General features: G+C 39.1%; 1 protein-coding gene across 3 annotated transcripts in view; it reads right to left on the bottom strand.

Moving 5' to 3' along the window:
* The window catches only part of lama2 (laminin, alpha 2), a 232,648-nt gene that overhangs the window by 121,163 nt on the left and 88,007 nt on the right, over positions 1-23,478 (bottom strand). For all 3 annotated transcript variants that reach the window (XM_085432199.1, XM_085432200.1, XM_085432201.1), the window contains exons 12-17: positions 23,103-23,205; positions 22,711-22,851; positions 19,050-19,214; positions 4,868-4,972; positions 1,692-1,903; positions 1,146-1,257 (exon numbers count right to left, since the gene is read on the bottom strand). In XM_085432199.1, coding sequence (XP_085288325.1) covers positions 1,146-1,257; positions 1,692-1,903; positions 4,868-4,972; positions 19,050-19,214; positions 22,711-22,851; positions 23,103-23,205 — 838 coding nt within the window. The remainder of the gene's footprint in view (positions 1-1,145; positions 1,258-1,691; positions 1,904-4,867; positions 4,973-19,049; positions 19,215-22,710; positions 22,852-23,102; positions 23,206-23,478) is intronic.

The following is a 23,478-nucleotide window of genomic DNA, read 5'->3' as shown; positions in this document are numbered from 1 at the left end:
TACATTTCAGTGTGGGCTTACAATCTTTTGAATAGGTACTCTTTTTTTTTTCAAGAATCCTTTCTTGCACTGGAAATTTTTCTAATCAATGTTTCTTTGTGTTTGAATGATTTTTTTTGTTTATTTGTGCTTGTTTGCAGTGCAGTGGTTAGACCTGCCATCTTACAGCTACAGCCTCCACAGCCTTTCTGTGTGGAGTTTCCATGTACTCCCAGTGGATGCATGGGTTCACTCCACAGCGCTACAGTCCAAAGATATGCAGTTACGCCACACAAAACTGAACCACATCTTTTCATCAATGCCCTTTCAGTGCAACAAATGTTGCTCCGCTGAGGCGATGCTCACACGTCTTATTCGGTTCTGCATGAACTCAAGACTATAAAATATTTTCCCCACAACTAGAAAAAAAAAAACTAAACTGTCATTCATAAGTTAAAATGATCTAAAAAAGTTAGGTCTTAGCAATTCAAACGTCTGAGAAAACAACGTATTGTTATTATTGAAATTTGAAAGTTGAAATTTCAAAATAATAACCCCAAATTTTGACTTATGGCTAGCAAAAAAGTGTTTGTCAAAGAATGTGTGTTTTCACAAGAGACAAGCTTCCAGGTTTTCAGCAACGCTCTCCAGAGAAATTAAAGGTAACCACAACTTTCTTCATGTTCTGCAGAAAGCTTCAGACTTCCACCTAATGTCCAGACGGCTCTGTATCCAGTAACTGGGGTTGATTCTTGTAGACTTGTAAGTCTACCTATCCACCTTTTGCACATTGGATTGGATGTTATTTTGTCATACAAATGGAATAATTAGCTATGTGTAATATACCTAATTCTATTCAGGATACATTTTGCAACAATACCATCTGAAGCAGAGATCTTTACTAATCTCTTGGCCCAATTGGATATTGAATTTAGTTAAATAGTTTTGGTTCTGTTCTTGTCATATTTGTTTTTAATCCCTTCTATAAGTTTTATTGTCTGGTAGCATCTTGTTTGTTCTATGTGCTTGTGTCTATATTGACTGTAGGTATAAATGTTAGTATGAACGGTTGTCTCTATGCATTAGTGCTACAGTATGTAACCAACCAGCCTTATGTGCCCATTGGATAAGCCGTTAACACAAATGGATGAATGGTGTGTATTTACCTCACAAGAAGTTCCACCATATCCATAAGGGCAAGAACACACTTCTACAGCTGATGCTCTCCTCTCTCCTATAGCAGCGGGATTTGCTACCTCCATAGAAAATGAGTGGAGTCTGCACACGGAGGGCACAGAAATACAAATATCAAGCAAAATCATACAGCATACTGGGAGTCTGTCCGCCTTCACAGTTAAACATACAGCTTGTGCGTAAACAGGGCAGTTTTGCTGATAAGTCTTTTAGAGGTTTTATGAGCCGAGTTCATTCTCTCAGGCAGATTTTACTCTCAGACGGCAATAAGCTTCACCTATAAAACCACCATCTTTATGTTTAGGTTGCACAAGGTTAAAGCCGTGATATTCACAGGCTATAAGAAGGAGATGCCTCAGAGTCTTGATTCTGAGCGAAAATTTTGTTTCCTACAGCTAAATGAGACTAAAAACTTCTGATTTTACAAGCTTAATTTTAATATAATGATTTATTTTACAGTGTATGATCAATACGTCATGATGGCACACTTCGAAATGTGTACATGTTTCCGTACCCACCTGTAAACAGCGCTGCGTTCTGTGCTGTAAGAGGCCCGCACCATCACACTCGTCACTTTTGCCAGCACAGACAAGAAATCTCTCCGACTAACTGGCTGTGCCGTCTCTGAAACCCGGAAGTTCTCTGGCAGGAGAACTATGTGACTGGTGCTGGATGAGGATGGGTAGACAGGCTCGCCAAACCTTTTGTAATTAATCTTCATCCCTCCTCCCTGGTAGAGCAAAAGAATTACAATTTGAACTTTTAATTTCATAAATGTAAAACATCGGCATTCCCTCTGTTGCTTTTATGACAGCACTGACATGTGCATTTATAACTTATCTAAAAAAAATGAGTGAGAGTGAAAGATGTGTCATTAGGTAATGAGCTCCAGTGTATATTGACATACTGAATGGACTAAATGCAAAGTAAATTGAGCCCAGGCCTGGTATCTGACTATCTCTTGTTGAGAACGGATCAATGGCATGTAGTGGCTAACACAGAGTGACAACTACTTATGGAGGGAGAGAGTGAGAGAGAGGGAGAGCTTACTATGCCAATAAACCATTAAATAAAAACTAATTGAATTGGGGGAGGTGGGGGAGTCATAAAGACGGTGAAACCAGCAGCACAGCCAAGAGATGCACAAAATCAGAGGATGACAGAGACAAAGAGGGAAAATGAAAGAGTCACCTCACTTTTATTTACCAATAAGAAAATGAATTCAGTTAAAAAAATCCCTTAAAAAGACAAACATCATTATGTTGGTTCAATTCTTTATACTTTTTAATACAAACATTTCACTTCTTACTTTAAAAATTAGATCACAAAGGGAAAGTTTTATAAGGTTTTTCCTGAAACAAAATGAGAGGCGGCTCAAGACTGCGTTTCTGTGTTTACAGCATTCTTTTCTTTCTTTATTTACACACTTTAACTGTGCTAAAGTGGACTGATTGAGTGGGCATGGATCGAGAGGAAGGCACGGAAAGCAACAAAGCCACAGAGCCATACAAAGACAGAGAGATTATTATCTATTCAGATGCTGACTTCTTGCGAACAACACACAAGTTTCTTCTTGCACTTCACAAAAACAAGCAACAAAAAATATTACAACTCGATGCAGATATGCAGCGTAAACAGCAGGGCAGAAAAAGAGGGAACAAAACGAGACAAAGGCTGAAAGAGACAGTGAAGAGGGAGAGAGCTGGCTGACAGTGTGTAGGTGGTTCATTATTGTCATCATTTGGAGAGGCTTTTTGTTGACAACAAGACCGACACTTGTCCTCCTCTCCTTCTCCTCCCATCTCCTCCCAGTCTGTCGATCTCACTGACACATCTTTAAATAACACAAGCTCATTGGTCTGTGACTATCCGTCTCACAATTTTCCTTCTTCCTCATTCTTACTTTTGTTTATTTCCACGTTCCGTTCTTCACTGTTTGTTTCTTCTTTTCCTTTTTTCATTTTCACTTCCTTTTGTGTTGTTTCACACCCACCATTCTTCCTTTCAATCTTCCACTACTTTTTCCTTTTTTTGTCAATTTCTTTCTTTCCCATCTTTTATTTCACTTTTCAGTCTGCCCTGCCTTTATTTGATTCAAAGTCTCTTTTACTTTTCATTCCCTCCTTTTATGGCTTTCTTTCCGTGCCCTTTCATCCATTCGATCCATTCTTTCTCACCTACCGTACACAGTACGCCGCTTTCTCTTTGCAGTCAGTATGTGAGACTTAGGTGCTTTCACATTTACTGCAGTTTATTTTAGATCGTTTCTGAAAGCCCTTCCAACTATTCTAATTAGAATTCCCACTTCTTCGAACACTAGCAAAGTAACTGGATCCTTTCTACAGCTCCAGCACAGAGGACACACATACACACCAACCTGTGCATTGTTTTGTGTGTACTCCATGCTCTCACACATACACAGACACAATGTTGTTTAGTGATATGAGAGATATAAACAGTTAACTAATAGTGTGGCTGCTTTGCTTATTGCTGCCATACATCATATTGCAACCTGCTCATTATACAGACATACAGGGAGAGAAGGGGCGAGAGAGTATATCTGCATTTTTTATTGCTAAGTTCAGCAGTTCTCCTCAGGCTGCAGCTGCTTGCGTGCGCGCGTGTGTGACTGTCTGTCTTTTCTTAACTGTTTGCAACTTCATTTAGTCCTCATGGTCGCAGAAAACAGCGCAAAAACAAGTACACAAAAACAGAAAAAGTCACACTTGAGTTACTCTGACACCAAAAATAATGTATTTGCTGAGTGCTGGGAGCAGTCCTTGTCAACCCCTTTAACTGAAATAGTCAGTTCAGTTGGATCTCATTCCTGGGCTCTACCGCATGGCTGTTCCTGAGGAGTCTCCCAAATGCACCAAGACAGTTTAATATAGGAATCAAAAAGTAAAACAAAAAAACGACACAATTTAAACCCATGCATATAGATTGCATGGATATGTTGTTTCAGGCTAGAGTCACATAGGCATCAAGAACACTTGGGGACTCCCGGAAACCACAGATCACTAGGAAAAAACGTGTATTCCCTTACTGGTCGCTGAGTGGCTGCTAGAGGTCCTTTATTTATTCTAAATAAAAAGTTCCACTTCTTCAAACATTGGCAGAAATTTCTGGCTGTTGTTGGGAAACCAATTGATAAAGCTCCAGTCATGCAGTTCCCCTAGCAACCACAGGCATTTGCAATCTCCAACCAGTTGGCAAGTGGTTGCTGGAGGTTGATGGCTGTTGCTATGTGAAATCAGTCTCAGCCCTTACTGTGGCTGTGGATTGAAAACCGCAACTTGAAATATTAAACTAAATAATGTATTAGAGTTCAAAGTCTTCAAAAGGTGCTGGTTGTAGCAGTAAGGCACAGCTTTCACTTTAAGTGTGAATGTTCTCAGTTTCCAGTCTGACTGTTAATAAGCAGCTTTCAAGTGATTGCAGACAAGTCTGTGTCCTCCATGCAATCTGATAACAACCACCAATAATGACCAAGATTTATTCTGCAGTTTCACTGGGTGACAACCAGCAAACACTCGCCAACTGCTTAGGTAGTACACATTTTTCCCTATCAGGTGGTGGTAGCTGACCAGTCTCAAGTCCTGGTTGACTTAATATCTCTCCATTACCGTGTAGCATGTTGACAGTAGTTTAAGTTCGCAGCTACAAGTAATTAGTGAATTGTTTAAAAACTTACCTCTATGATTAAGTCAGGCTCTGATGTGACTCTGATGCTCACTTGTTCTTGCTGCTCTACAGTATAAGACACGGTGAAAATGACATTCCCACCGTAGGCTGAAAGCTGCAGAATGACAAAGGCAGACAAAACAAGTTAGAAAGTCAAGTTTGTAATAAAAACAACACCTTTTGACCTTTTGATTTCCCATGCTTCGTAGCTCATTAGACTTAGCTCACTATTAGATTGATTTAAAGGTCCATGTTTCTGCTTTATTTGACGCTAATAGAGCGCACGGATTAAAAAGCAAAACGTGACCAAAAAACCATCAGAGTAGTGAGAGAAAAAGTGACAAAGAAAAAATTCTGATGTAGAGGCAGGTTAACTTAAAAATGTTGAAAATGTTGACAAAGTACATTAGTAGGAAGGAAAAAAGCCTAATACACTGTTTTAAACTAATCATAGTCTCACAGAAAGAGGTTTTTAGAAAATGCAAAAAATGTTATCTAGTCAGAGAGATTTTGAAAAGTTGTAAATAAGTACAAGTCATAGACAAACCCACAATAACACAGAAAAACCACCACAACTTCTTCATCTAATAATGACTTTTTCCCCCTAAAATAGTTTTAAAATGCTGAAAACATGAAGAAAGCAGGTACATGCTACAATCTTTGTTGTCTCGAGTTGTTTTGGTGCAGCGTTTCTGTCGAGTCCACAGAATGAGCTTTAGCTGGAGAAGTGCTGCATCGGCATGATCCTGAAATTTATTATTCTGCTTCAACCTGAACAGTAATGGGTGGGAGAGCGAGATAATAATGCCACCATAAAAACAGAGAGAGGGGGACATTGAGGATGAGGGGGAGAGAGACGAAGAAATAGAGCTGGAGACAGAAAGACAGAGCGAGTGAGGTAGTGAAGGAGGAAGAGTTAGGCTTAATGCCTCTATAAACCTCTTCCATTCTACATCATTACACTCACTTTTTAAACCACGAGGCGGAATCACCGTTTTCACAACTGACTGAAAAACCACACACACACACACATACACAGATATATCCACACCAGTGTGCCTGGAGGTGTACTTGGTGGATATTTTATTCTATAACACTTATCCTCTATCTACCTCCATTTGCTGATTTGGACTCCAGAGGACAGTAAAATCATAGTTTAAACCCACACAGCCCACACACATCAGACACTTGTGCTGCCCGACCTCCTCCTCCATTAGCTAATCAGCCCTCTAGCATGACCACTGCATACACGCTTAGTTTCTCATGCAAAAAGAAAAAAGTCTGAATTTCATTCCAGTGCAACAAAAAGGACGATAAGCTACGCATCCACTTCCAATGTACTCGCTAGACTACAGGTGTAATAAATGGTATGATCAGACAAGTAGACGGGAAAAAGTAACTTTTGGTGATCTCGTCACTTTTTTGAACTCGTTGTTGACACTACAGCTACCAGCACTTAAAAGATAAAGCAGAGACACAGATCCTGCTAAAAAGCACAACACAGACTTCATACTTTGACCAATTAACAAAACTACATATATTACTGTGAAAATTTCATAGCATGCTTTTAATTATTTATTTTACTTAAACCCGCATTATTTTATTTCCATGTTCATTTTGGTCACGTTGAGAAAGCACGAGATAATATAAATACAACATTTGAAAATTAGCATTAGCATTAGAAATAGTTTTTTTTCTGGTAAATATAGGAAAAAATACAATCCTAGACCCTATCCTTAATGGAAATATCTGGGAATTTAGAGACCCCCACTGTGTTAAACAAGTAGTCAATAGGTTTGTCTCATCATTCACTGATGCTAGACAGTGTATAGGTTTTAACCTTTTGAGGCATCAGCAGTTACTACATGATCACAAGCCTAACTCTAACCCTAGGCTATCAGAACATGTAGTTTTTGGTTTTATTAAATTGTTCTCCCAAGTCTTTGCAAGCAGGGAAAAAAGAAAATAATCATTGTAACAGGGTTAGGGTTGGGGCTTTTCATGAGAAACAGCTGCCTGCTGCAGATGGAAATAGACTGATTAGTGGTGAGACTTAGTCAAACAGCAAGATTTAGACCTTCACACAACATGCAGATGGACGAGGTTTTGAATTTTGTTTTAATCTTGATTCCTGTTACTCTTTTATTGACCCGCTGTTTTCTACTTTCCTCTTTTTTCTCATCTTTCTTTGTCTGTGTGTGTTTGTGTTCCTAATGGTTCTTTTTTTTTTCGTAATTGATTTTTCTTGAGCATCCTCTGTTAATTTATTTCCTCTCTTGGTTCTATTCCTGCCCTTGTGATTATCTGCTTGACCCTTACTGTTGCGTGTGCTTAGCTTTGGTTTGAGCTGGAGATGCTAAGATTCCAACTAAGGTTTTAGGTGGGAGTGGTCAGAGTGGACAGGAGTAGATGTGAGTATAGCTCGTGTTGAGTGGTTTGGAGACAAAGATAGAAAGGCAAGCCTGAGATGGTTTGGACATGCACAGAGGAGTGATAGTGGATACAGGATGTTGAATATGGAGCTACCAGTGAAGAGGAAAAGTATATAAAATAGGGTGATGGAGGCAGATAATCCACAGTGGCGACCAAAAAAAGAAGAAGCTAAATTTAGCTTTAGTTTGTTTACAACACTTTTTTTTTTAAATTGTGAGTTTAGCTTATACACCTTTTAGTTTTTGTGAAATCAGCTCGTATATTAAAACCCAGTTTTAGCCTAACATTCTGTCTCTGTCTGCATTTTGGTTAATTATATATAACTTGTATTTTTTCTCATCTTACATTTCATTTGCAGTATAAATGTTGATTAGTAAAGTTTTCAACACTCCAGATATGAGCTGAAAATACATTATAGTCTCACAAGGTCCTGATTCCCGGGCTTTTTAGCTTGTGGCTTATGAAAACAACATTTGCTTAACAAATTTATTAGACCACTTATCATAAAAATAAGAAAACACAAGTATTTTAAAAAATCTGTCAGGTTTTTTTTTTTAAACTAAAATTACATTTTGATATACCCAAATTTGAGCAAGCACAATGGACTTGTCTGAAAAGTCAGAAATTATTAGAGCAAAACATTCACTGGATAAAAATAAATGTTCTGTTCAGGAATGATAACTGCAAAAATAACTACAATTTGTCATCCTAATCGGAAAATAATAAAAAAAAAAACCAGCATAATAAAATAAAATTTTGCTCACTTGTAAAGAGTGTACACACACTGGTTGATTAGCCATTACAGAGACATAGACACATTATTTTTATTATAATAATCAATATTGTTATTTTAGTTTAGCTGTGGCATAAACACTGGATGTCAGTCTAATAAATAGTACTGTAATTCTGTATGGTTACATATAGAATTATGGAACCAAAAATCAAATACTGTCTATCTCATGGGCATTCACATTTGCTGTTACTACAACATAGTGTTTTGTTCACCAGTATAGGAAGTGCTGGCATAGAATAAAATCTAGATAAAAACACAAGAAAGTTGCACAGATCTGTAAGTGCTTCAACTTACTACTCCAGTTGTGCAAAGAGCTATAAAAAGTGGATTTGCATGTACTATACTTTTTTTTTTTTACCTGTTTCTGTTTGTTGTGTTCACTAAGCATTCAGCAGGATATGACCTGAAAACTAACAGAAAAGCTTTTTCACTCTGATTCTCCATCCAGTTAGGACTCCTGTATTTTGCAATTTACTTCCTTTGAAATTATTGACATTTCTCAGAAAAACTCATTTCTCTGATGCCGTCCACTCAACCTGGGCAACAATCAAAGCTTTTGTCATGGCAACCTGATGACCCATCTCTACCCTAGGGGGGAGTTGAAATACAGAAACACAATACAGGAGAGAGAAAAAAAGGCCAACAGAACAGCACAGCAGGAGAGAGACATACGGGGAGGGAGAGGAGAATCATGTGTAGTGGAAACGAAGGAACAATAAACACTCAGACACACACGCACACACACAGCTGCAAAAGACATCAGTGAGATCCCTTGTGAGCTTGATAAGCCTGTTATTAACTGTGTTAGTGGTCAGAATAAGAAGAACAAGACATAATCCTCACTGTTAAAACCCTAATCAAGAAGCTGACACAATCTTCATTAGAGTGAAACCCTTTGTCACAGCCACGGCTATATGAGTATCATACAAGCCATTCAGCTCACTTCAATACTATTTGAGAGAAGGGATAAAGTAGTTTCATATCAAAACAGGAGTAGTTACTGTGAAAAAAAAGGGAGCATACTAAACTAAACATGATGAAATGGGAAGGTGTGCATGCTGCTGTTCATGAAGGAGGGGAAACTGGTAATAATGCCCCTGTTTATCAGTTTAATTAAAAATAAAGTGGATAAAATATAGAAAATGAGAAGAGTAAAGTTTGGCGTTGTGCCAAGCAGTGGGTTTGGGTTTGGCACGGAGAAGAGGTGTAAGAATGAGTCACTGTAAGTTGGGTGACTTCAACATATGAGTCACGTTTGACCTCAGTCCTCCTCCAAGGTTCTCAGCAGAGCCCTGATGTAAGATGGATAGGGCTTTTCCATAATCATAAGTAGCCTAGTCGAGTATTATAATTTAAGGGTTAGTCCATTCCAATTTTAGGATACTGTTGTTGTCCAAAAAGAGTTGGATTTGTGCTACAGCTTGACTTCTTTGCGAGTTTTGCAGAAAAAGGCGAAGGCATCTTTCCTAAAGAGATATCTGCTTAACAACACCTGTTTTCTCATATCCACATAAAATTATTCAAATTTAGCTGAGTTTGTTCCTTATACACACTTTTATAAAACACTACATCAAATTAGTCATTGATAGTTGTTAAAAGATATATGCTACTCATGTTACATTGGGTGCTAATGTGTATATGTATGTATGTAGAGAAATGACAAACTGTATTTTTATGATTTGTGAAATAAATAGAATTGACATTTCCCATCAATCTGCACTCAGACGAGTATGATGACAAAATGAAAAGAACATGAGAAACACAGCAAATGTCTTAAAAATCTGAAACTGATTGTCTAATTTTACTAATCGTTCAGCTTTTACTGTAAAAGTTCAAATTCTAGCCAGATGTTATTGGCTTTAATAACCCTTAGCAAGTATGTAGAACTCTGATGGACTCAGAGGTATGATAGGGACAAACCCTCATATATGCATGGCTCTGTGAAAGGAAAATTCGTGCTGTACTTCAGGATAAAACCTCAGCCTCAGAAATCCAAAGAACCTTGCTGTAGACTTAGATGCTAAAATTGTGGGGAGCAAGGGTTCAAAACCTTTGCTTTGAATGTTCCCAGTAGCACAGAGGAGTCGGTAATTGCAAAAGAAAGAAGACCCCCTCCAGGAATTTTCACAGAGCTGGCGCTGCTGCCAAACTGAGCAAGAAGGTCCATGTGGGAGGTGACCAGGACCCCAGCAGTCATGGTAACAGAGATTCAGAAGTTAGAGGTACATGGCAGCCCACTTGGTGTTTCTCAAAAGGCATTTAAGGACACCCTGAGAGCATAAGGATAAATATTCTCTGGGGTGCTTCTCAACAGCAGGGACCAGGAAACTAGTCAGAACTGAGGGAAGGATGACTTCATCCAAATATAGAAAAGTCATTGGAGAATACCTGCTCAGGAGGGCAGCGACCTGAAGCTATAGGGCGACAGTTCACCTTTAAATGTGCACAAAAGTAAACCAAAGCAAACAATCAACAAGTCCTTGACAGGCCCACCCAAAGCCCAGACTTAAGCTGTACTCAGTCAAGGCTCTGTACTGCATCCAGGCACTTTTGTTCCCTCATTACACTTGCCTGTTGGCTTGCACTCACTCTGTGCTTAAACGTCCAAGCATGAATATGTTTAGTTTTGTCTCTCTTACTCTCATATCATTTCTCTCTTTGATGCACACAAGCTTTTCAAAAGCACCCGTGCAGGCAACAAAGATGTTAATCATTTTGCACTTTGTGGTTAAGTTGGTGCCTGAACCACAAAATTTTGCAGTTTGTGCTTCAGTCACACTGTGTCCTCTCGCGTGCCTTAGAGATTTCCTAATTACTTAATACAAAACATTTCTTTGGCAGCAGCTGTTGAGGAAGCAGTGGTCCAACTGAACAGCACTCGAGAATCCGGTGCATTGCACTGTGCATAGTGATCCCACTAGTCAAATGGACTGATTTTGGCGTTAGCTTAGGCAAGAATAGTATGGATCTACTGTAAGGTAAGTACACCCATTTTTGCACAGGACTGATGGTGGCAGTTGCCTAATCAGATGCAGTTATATAGAATATAATTAATCCAAATAGTATTTAGTTACCAAAAACCCAGAAATCTGACTAAACCACAAGAGCAACAATTTACAATGATTTGTATGATGATTCCTATATGTCTATTTATTTTCTCACATTACAAATAAACATACACATGTCAATTTTAAACATTTTCTATTACTTTTAGCGACTTTTGATCTCAAACGCTGTGGACATTCATGGAGAATTTAGAGGTAAGAATCAGCACCATCACTACTTTGAAGAAGAAAAGTACAGTAACCACAATCAAAGAAATTACTGTGTGCGGGGAGTAATGACATGCAATTAGCATGTAACTTTCTTTTGTACGTACCACATGCCAGCTTCTTCACAGAAAAGTGCGCCTGCTTTCTGTCAATTTTGCGAATACAAAAGCAGACAGTGGCAACAGATGCTCTCTTCAGGAGATTGGGCAGGGGAAAAAAGAGACGGGGAGGATGAGGAGGGGGACAAAGGAAATCACCCTTTAGGAAATGAAAACCAGATTGTAACAAAAGCCTTGGAAAACAAACGTCTCTAAAATGACAAACACATGGCACACAGAACGTAGGTAGGTAGGTAGGTAGGTAGGTAGGTAGGTAGGTAGGTAGGTAGGTAGGTAGGTAGATAGATAGATAGATAGATAGATAGATAGATAGATAGATAGATAGATAGATAGATAGATAGATAGATAGATAGATAGATAGATAGATAGATAGATAGATAGATAGATAGATAGATAGATAGATAGATAGATGTTGGACAAGACATTGTGTCTATTGCAACCAGGTGATTATTGGATTGTACTTCAGTAACCATTCTGCGTGATTACCTTTCTTAGGTCTTATTTTTCTGATCACTTTTACAAGGTAAAGACAATTTTAGAAGGTGTTTGTGCTCTGGATTGTGGAAGCACTTGCTTCAGACAGTGCTCACCCTGATACTTTACTTTTTCTGTGCTTGGCTGTATGATCACTTGCAGTTTCCCAGGACTGTGAGAATGTTTTGGCAGCTGTGCATGCTACAGAGGTCCAGGTACTGGCCTGGAGGTCCTCCTGTGTTGTTTGCAGCATTCTTTAATTGGGGGTCAGTCCGTTGCACCCTGACTCAGTAATAGCACACAGGAATGAGCCGGGCTTATTATCGGGTTCTTTGAGGTTCTCTGCAATGTATTTGGCCTCGAGTTCAGTTTGGCATTATAGGCAATAACTTAATATGGTCTTTTCACGTTTCTACCTAAAGTTGATGTTTGTGGCAAGAGGTTAGATCCCTAGACATACCTCACACTGTGCATGGCTACAGGCAATGACCTTTATATAACAGATGCACACAGCCTCCAGCTGTAAAAAGTGGACAACATTTCCTCTGTTTCTAAAAAAAACAAAAAGTATATAATTCTATTGAAATCTACCCTAGGGTCACTCTACATCAAATTTTAGACAATTTTCTAATCAATAGCTTTTGTTTTGCCTTATATATTATATTATATATATAATGTCATATATTATCTCTATTTGACTTTTTGACTTCTACTGTGACTTTGGGTTTGACCTTCCTTGCAGTAGAAAGTCTATAATGCAATACACAAGTGATAGTTTTCATTTCCTTTCCTGATATGCCGTTGAGAGTGCTGTGAGTCACAAAGTGCAAAAGGTTGTGGAGACATTCATAGAAAGACATGCAGGCAACACGTCTACATGACTTGCACAGCTCTAAATATTTTCAGTAGGGGCTTTTTTAGGTGGAATAACCCTGCAGTTTTTTTCTAATACATATATTGTCACTACATATATCCAGTTTCTTATTCACATTCAGGTTAAGAAAACTTTGTTAATCCCAAACAAGGACACGTTTGTGGGGTCAACTTTGTAGCTTACCCACACAACCTAGTGACGCAATCAAATTCACACAACTTAACGCATAACACTACTGTGTGTCAAGGCGCAGATCGACAAACAATAAGGTCAAAGAAAAACTAAATTAAGAATGAAATAGATAAATAAACAGAATAATAAGGACATATGTTGAAAAATGAAAAATCAAAGAAAAATGAATCAAAATTACCCCATCGGAGTTAAGTAGCCTAATAGCTGAGGTAATGGACGTTAGACATCAATTTCCCTCCCCCCCCCTTTTCTACACAACAACTTCGTGAACTCACAGATATTTTTTTGTTCCATACCTTTTTTTTTTACAAGGCTATTGTTTGGTACATAAAGAAATAAAGAAATGTTAATCACATGAAACACACATAAAGACAAGACATAAGATAATCTAAACCATGTAAACAGGTTTAAAATGTCATATTTGGGTTCAGCACGTCAAAATCAGCACATCAAAATTCCTAAGAAAAAGCACAAACAACCTCTGAAAGACAGCTGACCGGTGTCTCCGTATTCTTGTATATGTGGTTCAAATAACATTCCTTTCCATGAAGTTTTATAAGCTGCTAAGTGATGCACAGACACTAACATATGCCTTTGGCACTTGGAAAAACAAAAGGGGGAAGCAACATTGTTGAATTCTTAAGTGGTTGTGTGCAGGACTATGACAGAATAATTATTACTCCAGAGAAGGTTACATATACTGTAAATCTGTATGCATATCTCATTCAGGAAGATGACACAGAGCAGCTCACTCTGTTGCCCCCGGTCTCTTAGAGCCAATCAATTATTGTTGTGTTCTTCCGCAGCTTGCTGACTCCTTAAAATCAACTCCATCATTTTGCGATGTATCAGATTTGGAAGTTTTACTTTCTACAAGGTAACAGTTTTGGATTTAACATTTGAAAGACTTATGGATTCAATATAAGTGTCGTGTCAAAGTTCTTTCTCCAGCAAGTCTTTTTATGTTTTCACTCAAGTTTATAATAACTTAGCTTTTTCCCTCCACATCAGATCTAATCAAAATTCATGAGTTTTTGTTATTTTAGAGCCCAAAAAATGTTCACCTTTACATATGGTATAAGGCATGGTGGGTATACCAGCTTTCGTGTTTGTTTTAAAGTTTTTGTTTTAAAGTTTTTGTTTTAAAGTTCACATCCTGAAGACTTCTCAAATGGCTTTTTCTCATAATTATTAAATTACTATCATATGTATTACTACAGTGTGGCCCATATTACATATCACTGTTTTTGTTCTGCTATGGTTGTTGAGCTTAAAGAAAGTCTAAGGCCTGAAGCACCATCCGAACAAAAGAAAATTTGATTTTAAGACCAACTGTGCAAACAAGAAATGAAGCCAATGTGAAGTTAACGGGCCACACTTAATCCTCATGTTAAAATGTTCAACATTATAACAGATTCTTTTTGATGACATCGTTGATTGTGCCAGACAGGCTGGTCTGAGTATTTCAGAAACTTCTGCTCTACTGGGATTTTCCCACACAACCATCTCTAGGGTTTAAAGAGGATGGTCTGATAAACGAAAATATCCAGTGATGAAAATGCCTTGCTGATGCCACAGATCGGAGGAGAACAGCTAGACTGCTTTTAGCTGATAGGTCAGCAACAGTTACGCTAAAGTAGCTACTTGTTACAAGCAAGGTAGAAGAGCATCTCTGAATGCCAAACACATTGAATCTTGAAGCAAAAGGGCTACAGTAGCAGAAGAGCACCTAGAACATCACACCAATTGCGACTCCTGTCGCCTAAGAACAAGAAACAGAGGCTACAATTTGCACAAGCCCATCAAAATCGGACAATATAAGACTGTAAACAGCTTTGTGTAAACAACATCAAATCTCTCTTATCTCTACTCTACCTCCTGAACCACAGTCACCCCCTAGTGGTGATGGCGTAAGGGAGTGGGGGATATTTTATTGGCACGCTGGTTCCCTTAAGACATAGGTGTCAAACTCTGGCCCGCGAAGCCATACCAAATTACTATTAGAGCTGGCCTACTGGTATTATACAGCTAATATATATATTGTTTAGTATTAAGCTTTGCTTGTTCCATATTCAGTTTTCCAGAAAAACTTATTTGAGTCCATAAGAAAAGATTCATTCTTATATCTGGAGGAAGATTTTTTTTTCAATAAATATTAACGTTAGCCCGTGACTTTGTTCCAGTTTTGAATTTTGGCCCACTGTGTATTTGAGTTTGACACCCCTGCCTTAATACCATCTGAGCATTGTTTAAACACCACAGCCCACTTGAGTATTATTGCTGACCATGTCCATTCCTTTATGACCACAGTGCAGCCATTATCCAATGGTTGCTTCCTGCACCATGTCACAAAGCTCAAATCATCTCAAACTGGTTTCTTGAAGATTTCCATTAATTCATTGTTCTCCTGTGTCACCTAATCTCAATGCCACTCGGCCCATTTCACCACCTCCATCTTTTGAGGTGGTGGAACGGGATATGCTGCTGATGAATCTGCAGCAAGTGTGTGATGCTATCACGGTCGATATGGACCAACATCTCTGAGGATTGTCTCTAGCATCTTGCTCAATCTCTCCCATGAAGAGCTAAGTTATGCAGTTACTAAAATAAAAGGGGTTCCAACCCAGTATTAGCAAAGTTTACCTAATAAAGTGTCCAATGAGTGTACATACACAGGCTATATGTGCAACACTTCTTTCCTGCTTTCAGACTTGAACTAACAAATAAACAGAAAGATGATATCCCACATTCAATATTCAGCACATATTCACCCTTGAGGCTCATTGCAGCTATTATTTTAAGTATGAACATCCTACTAGCACTCCACATTTAATTATAAGAACATGTAAACACAAGTCTATCAGCCTCTATCGGCCTACACTGAATTTGTCAGGAAATTAAATTATTTCATAATTCAGAAAAGGCACAAAACCAAACTCCTCTACACTTTGCAATTAATTACAGTGTTGATGAGTCCAGTTTTGTCCAAATTATGTGTTGCATGTGTTACCTGCTTTTGTTCTCTTCTAATATCTCCTGAATGAGCAAAGTAGGACAGGGGATAAGCAGTGGAGATACGAGCCAAAATAGCAACTTGGGCAACAATGTACAGAGGAACAGTTATCTTAACTTCAAGACCTGCTGCAAACTGAATACGGTTGTGTATCTATATATGCCTTGTTTGACTTTCAGGAATGCAATTTTGTGTTGCTGTACTGATAACCAGGTGTAATTATTTTCCTTTCTTTTTCTCTGGACCATGAGATTGCCATTTAGAATGAAAAAAAAAAAACTGGAAGAAATCAACCGCGAACTGACGTAACGGTGCATTTTCAGCCGTACAAGTCAGAAAAAGAAAGGGGAGGGAGAGAAGAAAAGAGGAAAGGGGAGGGCAAATCCATGTCATGCAATTAAGACCAGATTAGTAGTGACATTATACACAAAACCTACACACATTTGTCACTCTCATAAGTCACAGCTCATCAGCTTGCAAAAGGTTGATGTTTTTCTTACTGAGAAAAAGAATATTTTCCACAAAGACAAATTTCATTCATTACAACGGTGAGGTGTCAACTTCTATAACATTTTTCTAAAGAATCAGCTACTCCGCTCCTCCCGCAGGAGTGTAGCTAGTTTGCTTCTAAAAGAATGATCATTTTGTCTTCTTTGCTTTGTCAAATGCACAAGGAAGACAAAAGCAAGGTGACTAATAGCTAGATAGAGTTGCTAAAGGGAGAAGAAAAGAAAACTCTATGGCTTTGCTCTCTCTTTGGCCATCTTCATCATTCTTTTATTCCCAAATTTTGTTGATTGTGAATCTGTTAGTAAATTAGCAAAGACTCTGTGCTGCTATTATCATAAAGTATTTGGTTTCTGATTAAAAAGCCAAAGATCTGCACTTTTGTGACAGAGGAGTGCTTCCTAAAACAAAATGACATTTTAGTGCAAGGACTACTTTAAGTGCTCCAAAGAAAATGGAGATTTGAGAGATTAAGAAAGTCCATGTGCTTGAATCAACTGCAGGTTTGTGAAGAAGGACCAAAACAACTAAAAAAAAAAAAACAGTCTTTGAACTTGTGGAACATTTTCTTAGATTGAGATTACACTCCACATCAAAAAGTTTTATTGTGATCCTTACGCTGAACCCCACTCATTTGCCCTCTGCTGGCAAATAAAGCAGAGACGGCTATTTTTTAAACTTGGCACTTTTAAATGATAGTAACTGCTGTTCCTGTGAATGAGCAGTCGCTGGACCTACATGGCACATAAACTACCCAATGAGCATCAGTGGAATGCTCTTCTGGACCAATGAGCATCCGCGAAGCAGGCAATCGGGCCAATGCGCATGCATGGCATTAACGATACAGAGATGGAGATGGAGCACATCATCACACACACATTTGTGCACTTATATATCTGCTGCTAGCTTGTTATTACAAACATGGCCTGTCACTTCCAATGATACACGCTAACATGACAGATCACAGCGTGTTTGTGTGTGTGTGTATGTGCGTGTGTAAGTGAATGCGTTACATAGTCAAGTCACATAGCATCTATCTCTGTAACACGATCAGAGACTGAAGCAAAGAATCACTTTTTCATACAGTATTGCATACTGCTTCTAGTGATCACACACACATGCATGCACACACACACACACACATACACACAGTGGTAATTTGTTTGTTTCCCATGTTTGGAGGCATTTGGTTCTGCTCTGCTGTCCCTAATGCCTCCAAAACACATCATTATCTGACTTATATAGACCTGGGAGTCTGTCTGAGTGTTAATGCGTGTGCGTGTGTGTGTGTTTGGTGTATGCATGTGTGCGATGAGGAAAAAAAAAACCCACATTGATTATTGAGTTCAACAGGCGAAACACTGTTTACCCCAAGAGACACAAAGCAAGCGAAAGAGATAGAGAGAGAGAGAGAAGTGAGAGAGAAAAGAGCTTGGGGGAAGTAGAAGGAGATGATTTAGGAACAGGGAGGTGAAAAATGCGAGTCCTGGAGAGACGGAGAGAGAGTTAGAGGAGCACACCAGTGAAAAGAAGCAGGGATGGAGGGATGGTTAGAGGGAGGGATAGAGGTTCAGACAAAGAAGTGAGATGACAAGCCAGGCCTGCCGGGTGCAAAGTAATGAAATTCAGTGGTATATTCCTCTAAGCCATGACACACAGACAAACATCACAGTCGGTCTGTTGTTGTAGTAGAGCAAAAACTCGACTTCTGAAACATGGACTGCAGCTATTTGCCAGCTGGAGTGATAAAGTCTAATCGTGGATACAGAAAGCCACGGCGCAATTTCAAACAGTCGGCATTAGCAGAAGCTGATCCAGAGAAGCAGGGCTACGAGGGAGGTGAACATCCCAGCAGGACACATTCTCACCAGACTTCCACCCAGGGGATACATTTTGAGATCATAAATTGGATCTGTTTATATAGTGAAGGCTATCCTAATGATGCATCACGTTAGAACTTATATATTTGCCCGCCAGTGCTATCACTACACAGTAATATAGTTAGAAATGCCCATGTCGTGAAGCAAATAGTCCGCTGAAGTAACCCGAAACATTAGCTTATAGCTTATTGCTGCTGAAGTATAAGATTAAAGATTGGATTTTTGGGGTCGTCTACAGTAGCTTTGCATTATTTATCTTAAACTGGGCCTTAGCGCAGCCCCTCAGTTCTTCATGTTTCTGAAACAAGTCGTCTCAACTCCTTTCCTTCTCTCCTTTAAGCCAACTTTCTTTTGATTAGCTGCACGCTGCAAACAAAAGACTCAAACAGGAGGTTGTGGAGCTTCTGTTCTCAATGCAGGAGCAGTGTAATTGAGATTATTAGGGATTATTAGGAGCATAATAGACAGGCAAAAGCAGAAAAAATGGCCTCTTGTCTCGCACGGGTTCCTTGTACATACACTGACCTCATTTTTGGAAACACTGGCCATGTTTAATATAAAGAAAACAAGGAAAATCGTAATAGGTGTCATTTAAGCCATTTGTAAAAGTCTCAGAGTGTGTGCTTGCAGCTGACCTTGTTTCCTAAGTATAGTCCAGGTGCATTCCAATAGTAGGCGGTGCCAAGATCGTCCACAACATCTAAGTGTCGCACGCTGAGATATGGAGGGGTCTCTCTGTGAACGGACCACACCCTCCCTCCCGTGTTGCCAACCAGGTGCCAGCCTGTCAGAGTGGTCTCCTATGAACACAACATCCAGGTTAAAAAAAGTTATTTTACTTTCAGCTCCATCTATTTCAAAAACAACCTTTTTACTCTGATCATGCTGGCATGCCCAGACCGCAGTTCCCCATGTCACATTTCAAAGTACACAAAGAATATTTCTGTGTAGGGGTTGTTAAAAAATTCAACACCCAAATTGTGAGGCACGATCTGTGTGAAGAGACTGTGGCAGGATTGCACCTTTCCGCTCTCTTCTGCAATCGCGGAAGTACACATCATAACAAGACGTCAGCTTTCAACTTCAAGTTTTTGTTGGGGTTTTCTGTTTTCAGCAGGTTTTCTGTTGCTCACTTAAACTGCGTGAGTCATGTAGAGATGTAAGATGTTTATATATAGTCATCAGGAAAAGAATTTATATAAATATGTAAAGGGAGAGTCTAAAACAGAAAAGCAACATACAGTATTATTTCTGTCCACGCGACAGAGTTGCTTACTGTCAGCACATCAGTAACATTGACAGCAAACATATTAAAGCAAGGCATGTTCAGTGTAGACGGACAGGTTTTACTTATAATGCCCAGCTGGTGGTTCGGATTTGCTACTTCACACAACTGTCAACACTCTGACTCTCTTAATAGATTTGTTCATCCACCACCTGAGCTCCTTCTTTTCTATTACCAAAGTTGCAATGTATTTTTTTTGTGTACCTATTGTGTCCAGGTAGTCTACTGCCAAACGTCACCTTTGTTTTATTGACTTCTCGTTCCTGTCCTAGAATCCTCTGTTTCAGCAACCCTCTCATGTCCTTCTTCACTGCACTCATGGACCTTCTCCTGTTTTCCTCCTGCCTGGCAGCTCCATATTCAACATCCTTTGTCCAGTATACCCACTATCCCTCTTCTACACATGTCCAAATCATCTGAGCTTGGTCTGCCTCCATCATACCCTTATCTTCTGTATTGTGGTCATTCCCAACCAAACTGAGCATCTTCAACTCTGCCTCCTCCAGCTCCACCTGGTGTCTTTTCTGTTAATGCCACTGTCTTCAAACCACAAATCACAGCAGGTCTCACCACCACCTTGTAAACCCTCATTTACATTCACCCACTCCACCCTACCTGCACTCTCTTTTTCACCTTTATTGTACACTGTATGTTGCTTTGGATGCTTCACCCCAGGTATCTCAACTCGTCCATCTTCACTGTTACACCTGCCTGCCTCTCATTCACACACATGTATTCTCCTTTGCTTCTACTGACTTCAAATCCTCTTCTCTCCAGCACACACCTCCACTCCACTACTACTCCTCTACACTCCTCTTGTCCATACTCTCAGTACATCACAGTGTCATCTATGAACATCATAGCTCATGGTGACTCCTGCCTGACTTCATCTGTCAACTTGTCCATACCACTGCCTCCAAAACCCCAAAACCTTTTTACAAAAATCCTTCAAGCAAAATGAAGGTGGTTTATATAGATGAACTCCTGAGCAGGAAAATTATTACCTCTAACGATACTTTATTATAAGAGGTAATTAAAAATGAAAAGCAAAATTCAAGTTAAAGTCACCATATTACTTCAGGTTAATTTAAAAAACAATAGAAAATGTCTATCATGTGATTTTTTTAATGTAATTTATTGTAAATGTAATTAGTTGATTGAGTTAAAAGATTTTTTTTTAACAAAAATGTCAAAGTTAAGCTTTTGGTAACAGCTTTGTAAATCTGCCACATGTCAGCTGGAAGTTTGCAATCGACACCTTGAAAGAGATTTTTTTTCTTAAGGATTTTGTGTGTGTTGATGTGTGTCTGCACGTGTGTGTGTTTGTGAATCAGAGATTGCTAGACACACATCTGTCATTGTGATTAACCTAACCTTGGCTTCCCCTTTTGAAAACACACACACACACACACACACGATCGGTGTCTAAATCAGAGCTGTCATCCTGTCAGCGTCTCCTCTCTCCTCCTCTCCCACCCTCCCTGTCAGTCAAAAACTGTTTTCCTCTTGCTTCACCTCTCTCCTCCCTCTTGCCTCTTGTCTTGTTTCTCCCTTCTCCTTTCTAGTCCTGTCCTCTTCCTTCCTCCATATTTTTCTTTCTCTTCATGTCTCTCACCTCTCTGTTCCCTCCAGACTCTCTATGCAGTTTTGTTTTTCTGCTTAACATCCTACTGATTAATTTCCAGATGTTTTTAATGTTTGCCAGATCCAAATTACTTTACACCTGGTGTCAGATATGTTCAGGCCCTGAAAGATATTTATTAAACTGATGCAGCAGTGTGGATGAGTAGTTTTCGTGTCATCTAAAAAAAAAAGTGTTTTGAGCGATAGCTTAAGTGATTGTTTTGTTTGTTAGGAAAATGTGTATTATGGACCTACATTAAAAACTCACAATCTGAAAAATTTCACTTTAAAATATACTGAAGGCCTGATCAAACCAATTTATTTGATTAAACAAAGGGGTAAATAGTAGTTGGCAAACTAATTACTAACTCAATCACAAAAACTTGTGTCAAACTCCGTGTCAGTGCCCAAGCTTGTTAGCGTTGAACCTAATTGAACATTATGACAAGGTTATTTTAGGTGACTGAAACTAAATGAAAAACTAAAACTACCCATCCAACTATCTTCTTCTGCTTATCCAATTCAGGGTTGTCGGGGTGCTGGAGCGTATCCCAGCCGAGTTACACTTCAGTTTAATTCTTTTCGCAAAATTTGTTATCACAGCTTGGCCGATGAGGCCTTTTTGCATATATTTATTGTGACTTCGCATGTCTACTTTGAGTCAGTTGCTTTCAACTGGTTTGTTCTTCGCTTTTATTTTTTATACCTATGTACCCTTACCGATGTTATTTCCAGCATATACCCTCAATGCCCTCAAGTTAACTATAAAACAAATAAAAATGAAACTAAAAGCAAACATTTTCAAAAACTAAACTAAACTGAAATGAGCAAACCCACACATTATAGAAAACTATAATAACTCTGATGTATGAGACCTGTTGTTCATGTAGTATTTCCCTCGTGTTTAAAAATCAGATTTACGTCTCTTTTGCTGAGCAATTTGTTCTCAAGTAAAGCACGCTGTTAGAAAAAGGAGACACAGGCCAATGTCAGTAAAACCTCATGACACATGCTTCTGTTTTGGACTCTCTGATTCACTGAACATCAGTGCTGTTTAAAATTCGGCATGTCAAAAGTCACCAAAGTTGGATTAGATGCAAAAGATGAACACAAACTGAAAGTTTACTCCACTCTGAAACTTGTCATGGAAGGGAACACATACTATAAAATTAGTCAGAACAACTTGCGTCACAAATTTGTTTCTCAGCTGATGTTCATCCTTCTGTGGTGCACAGTTATGACGCAATTTAAGTTTACAGCAGTAAATGATATTTGAATAAAAGGAGGAAAAAACAGTTTTTCAGCTCTAAGCCACTCTTGCAGAAAAGATTTTAAACTGAAGTGGCGTTTACATCATCCCACAACATCAGTGAATAATGAGTTCCTACATTCTGATAGGTCCACGTGGAGGCAGCGCACTGACTGGAAACGCCCATGCAGGAGCATTTTTCGCAGCCGCGTCTGTTGGACTCTTGAAGATTGTAGAATCCGAGCTTACAGCGGTCACAATTTTCCCCCTCCACATTTTCCTGCATGTGAGAAAGACAGAGAGAGGGGGAGAGACAGAAAAGGGCAGGCAGAGAAGAGAGAGGAGAAAAAGAAGAAGAAGAAGGACGCAGCATAGTTTATAGGCTGCCCTCAGGTTGACGCTACGAGTGCAAAGCATGTTCCGGCAATGTTAATGTGGTGAAAATAATGATGACAGGGCTAAAAAGGTTAGGAGAGAGTACTTGTCATTATTTCTGTGCATACAAATGCGAATGTGCGTGTTTGTGTGTACCTTGCATATGCAGGGTGTTATACATGGGTCAGCGTTGACGCTTCCTTCAACGCTGCAGTTACAGCGCTCACAGTATGGGTAGCCCATATAACCAATAGCACACCTACAGTTTTACAGCAATAATAAAGATCAAGTCAAAACAGTAAATTGATCAGATTAACAACCACTGCCTTTATCCTGGTCAAACTGTTTTCGCGTGAGCCACCGATCCCCTACTCACTGCTGCAAACCGCTAACGCTGGTAATATGTGTGCGTGCTTAAGCAGAAAAACCAAAACAAAAAACTTCTACTAATTAACAGAGAAAGTAAGCCAAAGCAAGTCTATTAAATAGCATTTAGGAAGTCATTTTAGAGACAATGCTTATGCTGCGGCCC

The sequence above is a fragment of the Copadichromis virginalis genome, linkage group LG15, assembly GCF_057382275.1.
Source record: "Copadichromis virginalis isolate Kocher_CV1m ecotype Utaka linkage group LG15, C_Virginalis_male_GT1.1, whole genome shotgun sequence".
Classification (NCBI taxonomy): domain Eukaryota; kingdom Metazoa; phylum Chordata; class Actinopteri; order Cichliformes; family Cichlidae; genus Copadichromis; species Copadichromis virginalis.
This window is presented reverse-complemented; position numbering and strand designations above follow the sequence as displayed.